We start from the raw sequence: 17,156 nt of genomic DNA, 5'->3' as shown, positions 1-17,156 counted from the left end.
TGCACTGAACTGTATGTCACAGTAGATACCCTGCACAAGGAGTAAAACATTAAGCATCTGAGTTCTCCAAACTAGAAGATTCATTTATATCACTGTTTACTAAAGGAATGAGGGCTTAAAGTAAATGAAGATCAGTAAGGACTTGGTTGAGAACCTTGTCTCTTTCCTCTTCCTTCCTTCCTTCCTTCCTTTTTTAATTTAAGGTCACAGTCAGAAGTTCATTGAAGAGTTGAGTGCTTTTAGGAGTTGATCTTCCACTGTGAGATGGTACAAATTCTATAGCAGAGCCAGGCTGAGCGAGATTCCTTTTGCTATGTAAGCTACCTGCTGTAAGGCTATCAAAAAGGGAGTGAAGTGAGCCCTAAAAGAGGAGTCGTTTATTCCCTCTTCCCATTCTCCAGCTATTGCAGAATACATTTTCTTCTTCTGTGAATTAAATATGAAGAGGAAGATGGCTCACCCTTCCTTAATAGATGCATCTCAAGGTTAACATCTTTTTAGGTTCTTATAGTAAGGTGTTCTACAAGTAGGGTCTCCCATAGCAAAAAAAAAAAAAAAGTTCTGCGCTCTGTTCCCAAGAGTTAGACTGGAGCTGAGTAGTTTCACTGGTCCTGTAGGTAACTGGAGTCTATCATTGCTCACTTGTGACAGATTCTGTAATATAATTCTAAACTATTAATTGCTTCTGTTTTTAATTCAACTTAATAGACAGGCAGTAGAATTTGAATTTCTGGTAGGGAACAACTGCCTTGCCTTAATTTTTACATCATCTTTGCCTTAAAAAACCTGGGCAGGGTGAATTTCAGTTGTCTGGTCTAAAACTTGTAAACAGATTAATATGTATACCTGATTTCTTCCTTGTTTAGCAGCATGGGGATGGTTGGTGATCTATTTATTTGTTTATTTATCATTCCCTCCAGCACTTTAGAACAGAGAATCCCAATAAAGTGCTAGTATATTATAACAGCAGAAGGTTTTTTTAAAAAAGAATCTAAGCTCTGGCTGTGTCCTGTCCTTGGAGATTCCCCCCACTCCTGAGAGCTGCTCCTGGCTTTTGGTCTTTTCAAGAAGAAACTTATAACAGTATTGCAACAATGGGGAAGCTTTTATAATCCATTTTATGTCCAACTACATTTAAAGGACTCGAGTATAAAACATATTTTATAAGTTTTCTCTGTACTTTTCTCCATGGTGAAATTAAGACATTTATACATACTAAAACGTTGAACAATAAGGCCAAAAAAATTAACTCTTCTCTCTTGCTGTTGACTCAGAGGAACAAAGTTAAGCCATTGCTGAGTAGTCTTGAAAGTCCTATCTTAGTGTGTAAAAAAAACCAAAACAAAACACTGGTTGCATTTTGTTTCATGTCATTGTCTTTTATGTCACTATGCACTTTGGTTTTATTGCTATAAAACACATATTCACCCTCTTGGAAGTTCATCTAACTTTTGCTTTGCTGTAAAAATGACAGGTTGTGTCATTTTATGGATGCATATTTCCTTTTTTCCTGTAGCTGCTGTTAACTAATGTAAAATACGTTGAATTCAACTAGTGAAAGGTTTAATAATCAGCCATGGGTTAGTCATGTTTTCTAAGATTTGTAAAGCTGCCCTTGCTTCTGGCTACTTGCTGACTTCTGAAATGGTCCTGTTGCACTGTAGATATAAATTATATTTATTTTGGTTATAATTCATGAATCATACACTAGCAAGACTGTCTTCTTATATTTTTTTTTTCCTTTTTTATAAACTTCTTACAAAACATTTCTGTGGCAGGATGACATGTGTATGTATATTTTATATTTTACTATTTATTTAGAAGTTACCTATTAAATAATTCTTGGTTAGTATTCATCGGTCATTTGCTGGACTGATTTCAGTTTTATCTACGTGCATTCCCCGCCCCCCCCCAGGAGAAAAGAATTATATGATATACTTTACTTATTTTTAGGGTTCTTTGTAATTCTTGGACTACATTCTTGGACTAGCTCCCCAAGCTTGGAGACTGGAGCAGATAGTTAAATACTCTCCCTTTTTTCATGAACACATTCTAACAAGTTCTTTAGTTGTTAGTGGGATTAAAAAGGAAATTATGGTAAAAGGCATACTTTTTTGAACTTTAATTTCCTTTCCTGTGTTGGTAGAAGTCTTGTAATAAAGAGTACAGTGGGCTAATTGTTGATGCACAAGTGAAAGAATTTCAAAAATTTGTGATTAATTAGGGTAATGCTCACCATTGCATCTGTATTTTGCTGTTCAATGTTTGTTTGCAACAGAGGATCTTTCCTGACCAGTAGACTTTATCTTTTAATAAAATTGGCAACCTCTCCAAAAATGTGGCAGACTTGGAACTTATTTTGTGCCCTTTTATATTTTACTAAATTGTCATGGTTTAACCCCAGCCGGCAGCTAAGCACCATGCAGCCGCTCGCTCACTGCCCCCCCACCCCTGGGATGGGGGAGAGAATCAGGAAAAAAACCTTGTGAGTTGAGATAAAGACAGTTTAATAGGACAGAAAGGAATGAAAAACAATAATAATGATAATAATAATATGACAATAGTAATACTAAAAGAATTAAACTATACAAAGCAAGTGGTGCACAATGCAATTGCTCACCACTCATTGACCGATGCCCAGTTACTTCCCCAGCCGCGATCCACCCCTCCCAGCCAGCTCCCCCAGTTTATATACTGGGCATGATGTCATATGGTATGGAATAGCTCTTTGGCCAGTTTGGGTCAGCTGTCCTGGCGGTGTCCCCTCCCAGCTTCTTGTGCCCCTCCAGCCTTCTTGCTGGCTGGGCATGAGAAGCTGAAAAATCCTTGACTTAGTATAAACACTACTTAGCAACAACTAAAAACATCAGCATGTTATCAACATTATTTTCCTACTAAATCCAAAACACAGCACTATACCAGCTACTAGGAAGAAAATTAACTCTGTCCTAGCCAAAACCAGGACATAAATATACGACATTAGAGCTATTCTCTCATTCTGACCTTTAAATCAGTTATTGGGCATCTGGTGCGTGCTATGCCTCACCTTGGTTCCATATGAGAGGAACAGGCAGAGAGGGAGAAAGAAAAAGCAGGGATACAGTATGATTTATGTCTTGGGGGAAAAAAAAGGTAAAAAAAGAGAGGGGAAAAGGAGAGGAGTTTCAAAATTTTAATAAATAGATGTAGAATGAATGATGCCTTTCCATGTGACCAATTTTAGTGCACACAGGGATCTTTCTTCATTGCAAGTGGAGGGAAGGATGCATTTACCTGGGCAGTAAGTAGTTCAAGAACTTTACATCAGTACATTTTTGTCTTTTTTATTAAGTTTGATAAAACTATAATTATGAAATAAAGGAATCACGTATTGTGTGTACTCTTTTGAGTAAGAACTCTTTACATTAGGCCCGCCTCTTTGTTCATGGAAAGAGGAGAAAGGAGGAAAAAAGGCACCACAAAGGAAGAAGGAGATAATATACTGTAAAATTACTTCTGGTTTGGGCTTTGTCTCATTCTCATTCTAATAGCTTTTGGCTATCACTTTTAGCTTATGCAGTGAAAGGTATCTTACTATCTTTTCTGCTGGCTCTGCTGCAGAGGTTGTTACCAGTCAATGCAGAAGGATAGTAACTTCTAAAAACTCTACAGCAATTCTTCCAGGAGTAATTTTAGCTCCACCAAGATAACATCACAGTAGTAATTGTTTGAATTTGCTGCCTTTGTAATAAGCTGCATGGTGAGAATACTTTTTTATATACTAAATATTCTTCTTTGGTACAGCGTTTGTGTATTCTACACTAACTACTTCAACCTGTTAATTTAAAATGTATTTTGCATTAACACTTGTCCAAATTCTGGAATTTTAGACAAAATGTATTTAACATTAAATACATGACTGCATTTCTCATAAAACTAAGTATATGCAAAAGTGAAATGTTTGCATAGTTTATATATTTGCCATTAGGATAAATTTTCCATTATTTACCTCACTGTTGAATTAGGAAGTCTTGGATCACTGTAATAGCTTCTGTGTGGATGGGATTATAAAACCAAGTAATCCAAAAAAATAGTATTCTTTCTGTGGAGGCAGCTGTTTGCCTTAAAAGCTCAGCTTTATGATGGTACTCACTGGTGTTTGCAGTTGTGTTCCTATGAAATATGATGCAATTCTGATGGATAGGTGCAAGCAGCAGAATTGTGGCTGTGAATTTTCAGACTCAGACTGGTTATAAAACAACTGAGCTACTGATATAACTGTCTCAATATTACACATTGTGCTTGCATCATTTTAGGTATACTATTTCTGGGAAGATTGCCATATTATCTGTGCTTTGGAAAGAAGGGGGTGTACATATGCTATGAATTTGTGTATAAACAAAATGCATTTTCAATATATTCAGTTTCTCTTCTTTTTTGTAGATATGTTACAAAATAATGTTTTATATTCCACATCCTTATTGCATTTTTATCATAAAGCATCATACAAAAATCCTCTTCAAAATTCCTTCTTTGTACAGATAGTTCTGTCCTTGAGAAGATGGGAGACAGCAATCACAGATGGCAGATGTTAACCATATTGTTTAGTGCAGTAGTTGAAACTTTAGGTACAGTAGTGATAAAGACTATTAAAATTCCTCAATGGCATGATGTAGATTATAATTTATTTTAGAGTTCTAAATTAGGAAAAACATATAGGAATGTCTTGAAAGTAAAACAGGGTTTTTTGGTTTTTTTCTATATTCTTATTTTAGAGACATATTACTATGTATCTCCTTTGGTTGGTGCCTTTTTTTTGGCTCTGACTCCGATGGGGATTGTCATAGCTGCCAAACACCCAGCTACCAGAACTGTTCTCCATTCAGGATGGGAGCCTGTTATAACTGCCATGGTTATAAGCAGGTAGGTCTATTTGTCTTGCTTCGTCTTGATAGTCATCCTGTGTCTCTGTATATCTTATTTAACACCTGATTGTGCTTAAAAGAAACATTTAAGGAGCCTCTAGAATGTAGAGTGTGAATAAACTTTAATCTTCCCAAAATGAGGGAGTTAAAAAGTTAAGTCACAGATGAGAATGTGTGTGGGAGCCAGCAGTAGCTTGTGGCAACGACTGAGCAGAAGTGTGCCATATCAAATGAAGGAAATGGTGAGCTATTCATCTCCTGCAGTTTCCAATGCAGATTATACACTGAGCTAAGAGATTATTTAATCCAATGAAAGTTATGAATCTTAAAAGTGGAGTGATTGGCTGAAATTCTATGGTCTTTGTTATAGAAGAAGTTGATTTTAATATATAAACTGTAGCGATGTTAGTCTGTAGCTGAGAACGAGATAATGGGGCGGAGGGAAAGACGAATTGAGAAGAAAGTTGTGGCTTGAAGATGTTCTAAGACAGATTGCTAAAAAAGTTTTTAAATACTAATTAATGTACCTGCTTGCCTTATTCTAAATATTGTACTTTGTTTTTCAGTATTGGTGGCCTTATTCTGGACACAACTGTATCTGATCCTAACTTAGTTGGAATTGTTGTTTACACCCCAGTAATTAATGGTAAGACTCTGACAGGATTATGTGCTACTATATATCAATTGATATACCTTGGTTTGAGAAAAGTCTATTACAGTAAATTTCTGTTATGCTAATTACTATCTTGTATATTAATTTCAAGTTTTGATTTTGATGTCAACAGTTGTTGATTTGAACACCTAAGGAGTGCTTCCTGATCTTATTTACTACAACCATTAAAACATGATAGAGAATGTGAGAAGTAGGATCCTAAAGTATGCATTAAGAAACTGAAAGTGTAAATATTGAAGTAGTATATTCAAATATTAAGTAGTATATTCAAATATTAAATGATCAAATATTATATTGAAATGGTTATGGCTGAGGAAAATGTAGATAAAATTTTATTTCAAAGGATTTTCTTATGAACATCCAAGGACAAATTTTCAAAACAGTAATTTACTATTTACACGTAATGTACATAGCTATAAGAACTAACAGGGATGCTACAGGCAAATAGCAAAGTAGATTTCTTAAGAAAAATATGTGTTGTTTCCCATGCTTGGTATGCACTTCCCAGGCATATAAGAATGTATTTGTGAAAATTTGGTCCTTAAGTATTCTATCTTCTAATGATAACAAGGCAAATTTTATAAGAACAGTTAATATATTATTAGACTGATGCAGTTTGAAAATGCTTTTTTTTTTTCCTACAATATCACTGGCTTGATATGTATTTCGTTTGCAATAATTATAATCACCAGATCTGTTCCCACTGTATTGCTGCCTAGCTGTTCTTTTCCCCTTTTGTATTTCTCCATTTGATTTCTTATATTATTTTGCATTTTTATGTATTGTTGATTTTTAAACCATTTCTCCAGTTACCAAGATGATTCTGACTTCTAATTTTTGGCTTACAAAGTGCTTTTGACTTAATGTGACCTTTGCAAATTCCATATGGGTATATTTTATTCTGTTTTCTAAGCTATCAAATAAATGAATTATGACCACTTGTTTTCCACCTTGACAATAAAATGTTAATATGGACACTAGGTTTTAGTTTTGAATCACATTGCTAATGCAAATGTAGCATGGCATAGCACCAAAACATTTTGATAAGCTTTACTACAGTTGAGTTAGTATATCTGATGCTGCAACCATTAGGCAAGCTGTTCAGTTAGAGGAGGAAATTGTATTGTCTTGACAGAAGCATGTTCTTGGCAAATTCATGTTAGCTCTCGTTTTACAGCTTTCTTATCTTCTAGATGCTTATAAATTGTCTTTTTAATAATTTGTTCTAATACTTATGTAGGAATATAAATTTCACTGATATACAGATTCCCCAGATCATCCTTTTTGGCCCTTTTTAAAGATATATTTTCTGTTTTCCCCATTACAGCCCTCTGGTATTCTCTAACCTCCAAGATAATCAGTTTGCAAAAATGATCACTGATAATTCATGGATTGTTCATCTAGCTCTCTAAGGGTGCACTGAATTTAACTTACCCTCAGGCCCTAATACATATCAGTTTGTGATTAGACATCACCATTTTTATGAAGGCAGTAGACAAAAGGAACTGAGTATTTCAATCTTCCGTAGAGCATGTTGCTTGTTGTTCTTTCCCGTTAAGGTCCTATATTTCCTTTCTTCTTACTTTTAATATGAAACATTTCTGTGTTGCCACTTGTGTTCCTTGCTAACTGTAAATTAATCTTTACACTTCAGCCTTTATGCTTCCTTGCCTGTGCCTCGCCTTTATATTAATTCAAAATTGCAAGTACTTGCATCTACCTTTTGTGTGTGTCCATTTTGATTTCCAAATGCCTAAAGAGCAGGGCAGACATGTTGATCTTCAACTTTTTTCAGCTTTATATCTCTAACTTTTTCTTATAATAGTCCTTTTTGGTAACCCCTGGATTTGCTTCCTAAGAGAAGAGGATTGGTTTTTCTTTTTAGGCAGGTGTACCCAAACCAGTACTCTTACCAGTGGTCCTGCTTTCCTAGATGATATCCCTTGATTACAAAAGCCAACAACTGTCTGGTGATTGTTTCTTACTGTTTCCCCATAGGCTTCTATTTCTGGTCCAGTACAGTACCAGAATACTTCTGGTTTTTCTCTATAGACTCACTTATTCTAGACTTGCTACCTACAATGGATACAAGTCTCATGGATACATGCCTTTCTCAAGGCCTCATGCTCCTACCAGATGTTGCAATGATGATGGTCTTTTACCCGGTAGCAGTTATGGACTGCTCTTGTAACTGGAACTATGTATCCTATTCAAGGTCATTTTCTTTCACAGGAATTGGCTGTGAAACCTGGATTTGCCTGTGTGTTTGCATTTTACCTTTTTAACATTTTTAGCTAATGATTGGACTTAAGTAAATAATTTTAATTGCTAAGAATGACAGCTTACTATAAACATTCCTCTAGAGAAAAGGGTAAATGTACCACTTTGTTTCTTATTTTCTTTCATAAGTTTATCAACAGAATTAAGGCAATGTACATACATTCTTTTGAACTATCTTTAGAGAAAAAGAACTAGCCAAAAGCTATACGTAGCCCTGGATGATTAGCTGACAGGTCAGAAGATCCTTGAAGAATTAGGCAGGTGGAAGAGAGGGAAAGCTGGGGCTATTGGAGCAGGAAGGGAGAGAAAGAGTCCTTCAGGAAGGCAGGGACAGCAAGAGGCATGCTTGTAGCTGTGGCAATCCCACAGTGCTCCTGTGGTGATGATTCCTGTGATGATTGTACGACCCGCATTCAAAATGTTGCTTTTTCATAAGAAGTTTTGTATTTCTAGACTGTTCTTAGCCTTTGTCATGTACCCCCTGGACTATTATGCAATGCCTGAGAATGTTACTTTCCAAGCCACACCGGGTGCCTTACTCCATTGTTCATCTGGATTTTTCATGCTTAGCTCCTTTTCTTGTTATGCATAAAGCAGTCTTTTCCCAGCTCTCAAAGTTTAAACTTCTTCAGTGACTAGTAGTGGACCATCAGTGGGTTGTTTATAGTCCTGTGTCCGTATTTTCAGGACCTTTGCTATTATCCCAAACTTAAACTACATTGTAAGAAGAGAAACCTCATACCAAGCTCCATTTTGGAGCTCATAACAAGCTCGCAACAAGCCTACTAGGCCAAGACTAGAGTCTTGCAATTGTAGCATAAGGTAAAGTTAGGCTGAAGTCCATGGCCTGTTACTACCAATAGTGATAATGCTTTTGCAGTGCCACTGGGTAACAACAGAAGCACTAAGGAATTCTGGTTTTCCCTCATCCACAAAAGAGCAGGGGGGAGTAATGTGTAAGAGTTGTATGTGCATGTGCTAACCCCCTCAGCCCTCAGAATTCTAAGGATAGAGGCATTTCTATTGGAAAATACGGAGAAAATATGTTCTGTGTAGAGGATGCAGAGTGGGCCTGTTTTATGGTACACCTCCTGGAAAAGGAAATTGTAGGTAGGTGATTTTCTTGGTTGCTGTTAGATTAGCCTCTCTTGGGTTTCATAATTCTGCTGGCACCTTTTGATATTGCTGGTCAGTATAGCATAGTAAACTGAGGTTTAGGAAATCTTTCAGTTAAAAAAGCACATCTGTTGACACTCATTTACTGACATAAAAGGTGTGCTAGACCACTTAACAGATGGCTTTTTAAATATTACTCTTGCAGAAAGCCTTCTCTACCAGTGCTTTCTTGGCCTTGGAATTCTCATTGTAAGCCTAAGTAGTGAAAGGAACTGAGGGTTTCACCCTCAAAATGCTTTTCAGATGCCTTTTCCTTTCTCTTACCTTAAAGTTTGTTGCTGCTATGACAGAAAACCTGAAAGAAACCAGGGAAACCTGAAAGAAATATTGTAACCTATTGGGATTGTGTTCAGCCAAAATTTGAGGACAATGTAAATTTGTCCAGGATTTCAAGCTGTCACTGTTTTTTTCAGTGCCAGTTGTCGTATCTCAAAATCCTGAACAGTATGCACTACAAAGTTGTCAGGTGTTAGGCTTCCTGTGTGCGCCATTAAGTAGCTTTCAACCTGCTTCTGTCTAGATGGTTTGCATATTCTTAGATGTGAGACACGTTACTTTCATCACATATGTTACAGTGTGGAGCCATAAATCTTTTGGTTTCAGAAATATTGGTCTGCAATTTGAGCAACCTCAAAGGTTCCTACCTATTAACAATAACTGCAAATATTTGCCAAGAATATTAAAATAGTTCTTAAGCAGACAGGCATTTATAGTCAGCTTTACTGCTGGTGGCCAGAAGTATTTCACAAATGCTTTTTCATTTTTCCCCTGTTAAACACATTTCTTGAGATGAATCATTATTTTTAATTCTTTGGTTGGTTGGGTTACATTGTAACTCTGCTTTTTAAGAATAAATAAATCATTTTCAGGTTTCAGCCATTGTGGTACTTACAAACTACTTGAGATTTAGATGTCTGTGTTTCATGTACTGAAGTTCTGAATAAAATAACTAAGTCCAAGCGTGCCTGTGCTTCAGCCTAGATACTTAAGTTGATCTTTATGTTTTCTAATGGATGAGATGGTTAAAATTTGCAAATCCTCTTACAGCATCATAGCGTGTTGAATTCAGCTCAGGAATTGCAATTTGCAAGTAGCTGAGTTCCTTTTGTGCAGAAAAAAGGTAATGCCTTAAACAATTATATGCTTCTGAATATGCAGCAGAAATGAACTAAGGTGCAGTTACCAGATAGAGCCACTTTCCTCTCCATTTTCGTTGTATGCTTAGACAAACATTGTGAGATATGTTCTAAGTATTTGCATTTCAGGAATTACTGCATAATAACCAACATGTTGGTAGACTTTACCCCATTTTTATGCATCTTGTAGAATGGAGGTTCTGCAAATTAATTCTGAAAACACCTGAAAATCAGAAATGCTTTGCAGGCTTTATGTAGAAAAACTTGCCTTTGCAGATGGTTTGAAGCAATACTCTTCAAGGGTAACACAAACCTGTTATAATATTTCTTACTCTTTGGCTGTACATATTGTAAGAGTATTTGATATCTGGAGGGAATAAATGTAGATCAAGGAATATGAGAAACCCATATGAGAAAATTTAACACAAAACTTACTGAATGTCTGTTGTCTGGGAGATGAAAGTTAAGCTTATGTAATATATTCCCCAAACCATACCTTTTTTATCTATTAGTAGGATAAATTGAATGACAGACTTTCAGGTTTTTCAGAGAGCTTTTGCTGTAAATTTTTTTGGAGAATATGGAAAGAGAATACCCAGAAACCATTCCTCCTCAAAAAAAAAAACCAACATTTTTTAATAACTATATATTTTAATCTCTTATAGCATAGTTGTACTGTCAGCTTTTACACAACAGAGTAGTGCTTTGATTAGAAGATAACTATTGTTTCAGACAGCTGAGCATCTGAAATTTGCCTCTGTAAATTACAAAGGAAAACATTAGTGTACCTGTATGTTAGTAGAGCAATTTGGCCGGGTAGCAAATTAATTTTTCTGCATCCTGAATTGGAAAGAATATGATAGTCTCAGAAGGAACCTATACTGTATGAGAACTTTATAATTCAGTCTTTATTTTGGCATGAAAAAGGAGGAGGGTTTTGATTTTGGATATTTACTTCTGACGCATTATTGGGTGATAGTTTTACTGCTTTTTAGTTGCTAACCTGTACATGTAAATCTGCATATTCTATTCTATTATAGATATGTGTTCGTTCTTTTAGTCTTACTTGTAAATTTTTTAGAAGATTTCAGTAATCATTAGTTTTCACAACAAAATTGTATCCAGAATATTTTCATTTTTTGACAGTCAAGGAACAATTTTTTATTAGGCATAGGAAAGAAATGATTTATGAGTCAAATCAAACATAAGATGTAATAGTTTGCATAGATAATGTTGTCTCAAAGACTTCCCTTAAAGAACATCTATATAGGAAAAGCTAATAATTCCAACTGTTTTCCCCCAAACATTTTTAAGTATTAAAAGAAATGCTACAAAGTAAAAAGGAAGATAGAAGAAATATGGATGAAAAAACAACATAAAAAGGTAGCTAGTTAAGCTAGGCTTCTAATCTAAGTATTTCACTTGCATAAAACATGATTTTTTTGAAGTTAGTGGTAGAGAGGTCAGAGCAAATATTGATCTTGAATTTTCTGAAAGGTAATATGATCATTCAACAATTTAGAGCTTTTGGTCACTATTGTAACTAAGATTCTTTTCCTTCTTTTTTATTTCATTTTTATAATACAAATGACATGCAAAAGCAAGTTGTTGAACTCCAAAAAGACTAATTGGCAAAACTGACTATTTTGAACTATGGATTGTGCTCAGGAGCATGCAAAAGTGAGAATCTTCTTGCCTTCCTTCTCTTGGTAGATTTACAAGAAAAATCAGTTTGGGAATTGTGTTGGCCTAATTCTCCCCTTATGTGGCTATTAATTGATTTTAGTCCCATTGCACAAGCTATATTGTAGGTGCTTGGGAACAACACAGTATTCTGTGGCTGATTAATCTCTCTCCATAGAACTGGATTTCTAAAAATCTTTAATCTCAATGAATTGGTATGCATATGGTTTGCCCATTCTTACACAATTATTTGTGTGCCCCATCATGCAGCTGTTCTTTATAGTCTTGTGAACAGTTGTGGCACTGGTCATTAAAGCTGAGTATGTAGGCTTTATCTTGTGCTCTCAGTACTTTCATAGGAGGCAGTTTTCTGCAGGAACCCGTATTCATTTATATGTATTTAAGAAAAAGAAGAAAAGGAAGAATGAGATGGGGACCTACAGGAGAGGAGGTGACTTTATAAATAAGGTAGTTGAATACTGCTTTGGGAAATTGCTCTTGCCTTTCGTACAGTTCTCCCCTGGTGCTAAACAAGTACCTTAAACCAGATCTTTTACTGATTAGTAGTAACTTAATTCTTCTCTTTTTCTGGAATCCCTGATTAGAGATTCTGGATCTGAGCTGCAGAAATACTAAACATTCATTGGTACAAATGAAATAATTGAGAAATCTGCTTAAAATACGTAAACATTTTGGAAAAAAAACACTTAAATATTTTACATTGGGTATCCAAAACTGAAAAATCCTCTTTGCAGATAGTACAAAAATATCACTTCACAGGTATGTTTTAAAAATAAATGCATTAATGTTTGTAAAGCATTCAGATTTATAGTGACAAGCACCACTGAAAAGCAGAAAGGAAACTAGTAAGTCTCTATTCAGTTCAAGCTTTGAATAATGGATACTAAATAAGACTATCAAGCATTCATTATATGCTAAGGATAAAACAAAATATCAGAGTAATGTTTATTTAGGCAATACTTTGTGGCATTGAATTAGAGGTCTGAGAAGAAGAATAGTAGTAGTATTATTTGACTGCATCATAATTTATACCAATTCTACCCATGGAGCATTTACAGATAGGTTAATATACAACCTAGAGGGCTGCATTTACTATGAACTTTGGCTTTGGAACACCTTGATTCTGGGTGCCTCACCTTCTGCAGATAAACTAAAACCTTGAGCAAGGGGCTCCCAACAGTGTCTGAAAGACGGTGAGCTACCTTGGAAAATCACAGGAAGACAAGTACCTTGTCTGCTCAAGTTTCAAAATTTAGAGTCCTTAACTAATGTTAGATGGATACATCTGTTCTCCAAAAGCAATAAGCAAGGAGTGCTTGCTCTGTTCATTTGAAACATAGCTGACATAGAGTTGGGAGGAAGAGGTGGCTTTATTTACTTTTTAATAAAATCACAGAAGCATTTAGGTTGGAAGGGACCTTTTGAGATCTAGTCCAACCCCCTGCTTGAGCAGGATCCACTAGAGCACGTTGTCCAGTACTGTGTCCAGTAGGGTTTTGAATATCTCCACAGATGGAGACTCCACAATCTCTCTGGGCAACCTGTTCCAGTGTTTGACCACCCTCACCATAAAAAAAGTAGAGTTTTTTGTGTTCAGATGGAATATCTTCTGTTTCAATTTTTTCTCATTGCCTCTTGTCCTGTCAGTGGGTACTACTGAGAAGAGCTTGGCTCCCTTATCTTCATCCCTCATCTCAGGTATTTATACACATTGATAAGATCCTCCTGAGCCTTCTTTTCTCCAGGCTGAACAGTCACAGCTCTCAACCTCTCCTCATATAAAAGATGCTGCAGTCCCTGTGGCCTTGTGTTGGACTCACTGGAGTGAGTCCATTTCTTGTACCGGGGAGCTCAGAAATGGACATGGTACTCCAGATGTGGCCTCACCAGTGCAGAGTACAGAAGAAGCACCACCTCTCTTGGCCTGCTGGTGATGCTTTTCCTAATGCAGCCCAGGATGTTGTTGACCTTTGCCCTAAATGTGGATTGCTGGGTCCTGGTCAACTTCTTGCCCTCCAGGACCCCCATGTCCTTCTCTGCAGAGCTGCTTTCCAGATGGTCAGTTCCCAGCCTGTACTGGTGCATGGGGTTATTCCTACCCACATGCAAGACTTTGCATTTCCTTTTGTTGAACTTCATGAGATTCCTCTCGATCCAACTCTCCAGCCTATCCAGTTCCTTCTGAATGGCAGTACAACCCTTTGGTCTTATCAGCCACTCCTCCCAGTTTTCCCTGGAAAATGTTACCCTGTTTGTCAAAATATGCAGTATAAGATCTGAGGAAAAAAACATCCCGGTGTGTTACCCAGACCATTGGATGGTCTCAGACTAGTCTGCATCAGCAACACCCATCTAGCTTCCCTGAACTTTTTTTTTTTTTTAACCTGTAATGAGGGTTATGAGACACAGATTCGCTTTGAAATATTCTTTAAGATGCATTGATGTAAAGTACTTTTAATGTGGTTTTGCAAATAGCATGGTTACTTCTATTATTAGAAAAAAGTCCTTTTTCCAGATAATGATTAATAGAATCATGCCTGTAGGCCTATTCGCAAATACATGCCATGGTTTTGGCTCTACTTTGAATACGGTTTTCTGTGCTTGTTAGACAAAAAAGAACTATGATAATTTTCAGAAGAAGTATTCTTGCTTAGCCCTTAACTGGCTCGATAAAATGATGAGGTTTTCAATTTTCTTTTAATGTTGTAAGTCAGCATGACATCCTTCACACTTTAGCAGAAGTCTCTTCTGCTTATTGACAAAGTAGCACTCTCATATTGAAGTTAAACACATCTGTTGTTCTGAGAGGAATGCTGTAACAGTTGCAGGATTTTACTTTTGAAAGAAATTATTTTCCTCTGTGTTTAGTTCTCATGAGAATGAAAAGAAGCTAACAAAGTTAGTCTTTATTATAAAGTATTTGCTATGATGACTGCAATACTGTTTTCCAGGAAAAAAGATTTTCTGACTTAAATGTTCATGTAAACCGTCCTCATGTATGTCCACAGAGATTTTCAGAATATGAGCAGCTACTGAGCACATGACCATTTTATGCATTCAGAAGATGCCGAGAAGCTAACAATTTTGTGTATTGACATCTTGTCCACCTACGCAGTTTTATCTGTTTTCTGCTTCTTGCAGGGATCTGATTAATCTGATATTGCCGAGATAACTTCACATGCACAGTAACTGCTGTTACAAAACAAACGGAGTATCTCTGTGCATATTGAAGTGATTCATTCAATGCAAGCACAGCTTTATACAAGTTATTCTATGACTAGCAGAATGATGAAACCTGATTCCGTGCTGATTTGTATCCTGAGGTTTTAGAGCACTGGATAGCCCTTTCAACCCCTGGTGTTTCCTATGGCCTCATGCCTCTGCAATAACCACTGCTCACAACTTTCTCTCCATTCTCCTTCTGCTTTCCACAACATCATCGTACCTCTTCGGTGTCACTGAACTACTGGCTGAGCAAGAGGCACCATGCCTAGCTCCAAGCTAGGTGCTGACTGGCCAGTTGGCATGCTTATGCTGTTAACTATGCAGCTCGTATTACTGCCTTTTTCTCACTGAGGGCATGGATTTGAATCTTTCTTTTTATTTACCTAGCCACTGTTTCCTTTTTGTTAGCTTGTTTAACTGTACTTGGAGGTAGTTAGTATCTCTATTCTTGTGTCAGATGTGGCTGAAATTGGCCCAAAGGTTCAAAAATAATTAGAAGGAAGAATTCGTAGATGAATGGACAGAACTAAAAGACAGTGTGACTGCTGGTGTCCATCACCATACATTGTCACCTGGTTGAGACTGAGCAGGATGTATGAATTCTAGAAGCTTTTTACACTTCAGTACACCTGCCTGTCTTCTATGTGTTAAAAATATACCACTGATATTAGATTGTTGAGACTCAGACCAAATGAAATTTAAAATAATTTTGCTTAACGTATGAATATTGCATTTTCAGTTAGCTAAAATAGATTGTATGTGTTCAACTTAGCTGTAATTAAAATAGAAAAGAGAATGTTATACCCCCTGAAATCACACTCCACACTGGCTGTTTTGGTTAGCATGTCAGCTTCCTTTGCAGAGCAGATATCACCTCCTTTTACCAGTGTCCCATGGCTGGCCAGTTTGTTTTAGAATTGTTTTTAATACTTTTCAATCATTTTTCTTGTTATCTACATGCACAATAGGGCTTGGGGCATACTTTCTCTAAACGATGGTTATAAAAGTAAAAAGATTTGTGATTAATAGCTATCCATCAAAGGATTGACAACCAATCTTATACCTTCTTTCATAGACTTGTACATGTCTCTGTTGTCCAGACAGTTTTTTTATTGCCATTTCAAATGGGCAAATTTCCATTTTCCTTAATTCTTTTCTCTCACTCTGTTTCCCTTGTTATTAATTAGGGAAAGAGGTCCAGATCATCTGTCATATTTCTGATTGTCTGAATTTGTTGAAGCAGATAATTATCAGTCAGAAGAGGAAATTGCATACAGCTTAGGAAATACTTGAAATCTAGGGGGTTTTGTGCCAACGTGGTTTACAGTTGCATTGCTACTAACCTCAAAACATACCTTGAAAAACAGCCCTATTTACTTCTATCTTTTATTTCTTCTCATAGTGCTATAAGAGATATGGATAGTGAGAGAAGAGTTTAGTAGTTTTTTTCTTTTAATATTGTTTTGAATATATCAGTTATTGCAGTTGTTAGCCTGCTTGCAATTACCCAGATTGCTTTTATCCCCTCTTTTTTAAGCAGAAACTGTTTCATATTTTGTAGTCATATGGCACAATCCCCAGCTTTGTAGCTTTATTAAGAAGCAGTTTTACGTAACAGCTTTTTCGTAATTTGGTCACAGAAATTATCTGATCCCCATCCAAATGTAGTGCATTGATCCTTAATTTTAGTTCTGCTTCCCTTTCCATACCTTATTCTCATTAGTCAGAAGTCTCAAACTTATTGTTCTCCATCAAAGGACAGACTTTGGACCCTACTTAGATTGGGTTTAATCTGTTTAAACCTCTTTTGTAGTTTAGATAAATCCCTTATTTTACTTCTCTGTAGTTCATTGGAAAAAAGCTACTGTTATTTTAATTTCCTTTGCAAACACTGACTCAACCTTTTGGTAGTTCATATTTTGTCCCTATATCTCCTGACTGGGAAGATGCAGGTAAGTTTGATGAACAGTCCTTTCTGCCAACTCCATGATTTTTTCTAATACCTCATTTCCTGATTTGTATTTGAAGCTTTTTGCTTAAAAGTCCTACTTCCTTGTT

The 17,156-nt window shown here is 36.3% G+C and overlaps 1 protein-coding gene across 1 annotated transcript in view; it reads left to right on the top strand.

Annotated features, from left to right (window-relative positions):
- SLC41A2 (solute carrier family 41 member 2) overlaps window positions 1-17,156 on the top strand; it is a 50,320-nt gene that overhangs the window by 17,759 nt on the left and 15,405 nt on the right. Inside the window, exons 6-7 of the mRNA XM_050915099.1 lie at window positions 4,755-4,902; window positions 5,471-5,550. Coding sequence (XP_050771056.1) covers window positions 4,755-4,902; window positions 5,471-5,550 — 228 coding nt within the window. The remainder of the gene's footprint in view (window positions 1-4,754; window positions 4,903-5,470; window positions 5,551-17,156) is intronic.

Source organism: Gymnogyps californianus, chromosome 1 (assembly GCF_018139145.2).
Source record: "Gymnogyps californianus isolate 813 chromosome 1, ASM1813914v2, whole genome shotgun sequence".
NCBI lineage: Eukaryota > Metazoa > Chordata > Aves > Accipitriformes > Cathartidae > Gymnogyps > Gymnogyps californianus.
The sequence above is the reverse complement of the archived record's forward strand: the minus strand, read 5'-3'. Positions and strand labels throughout refer to the sequence as shown.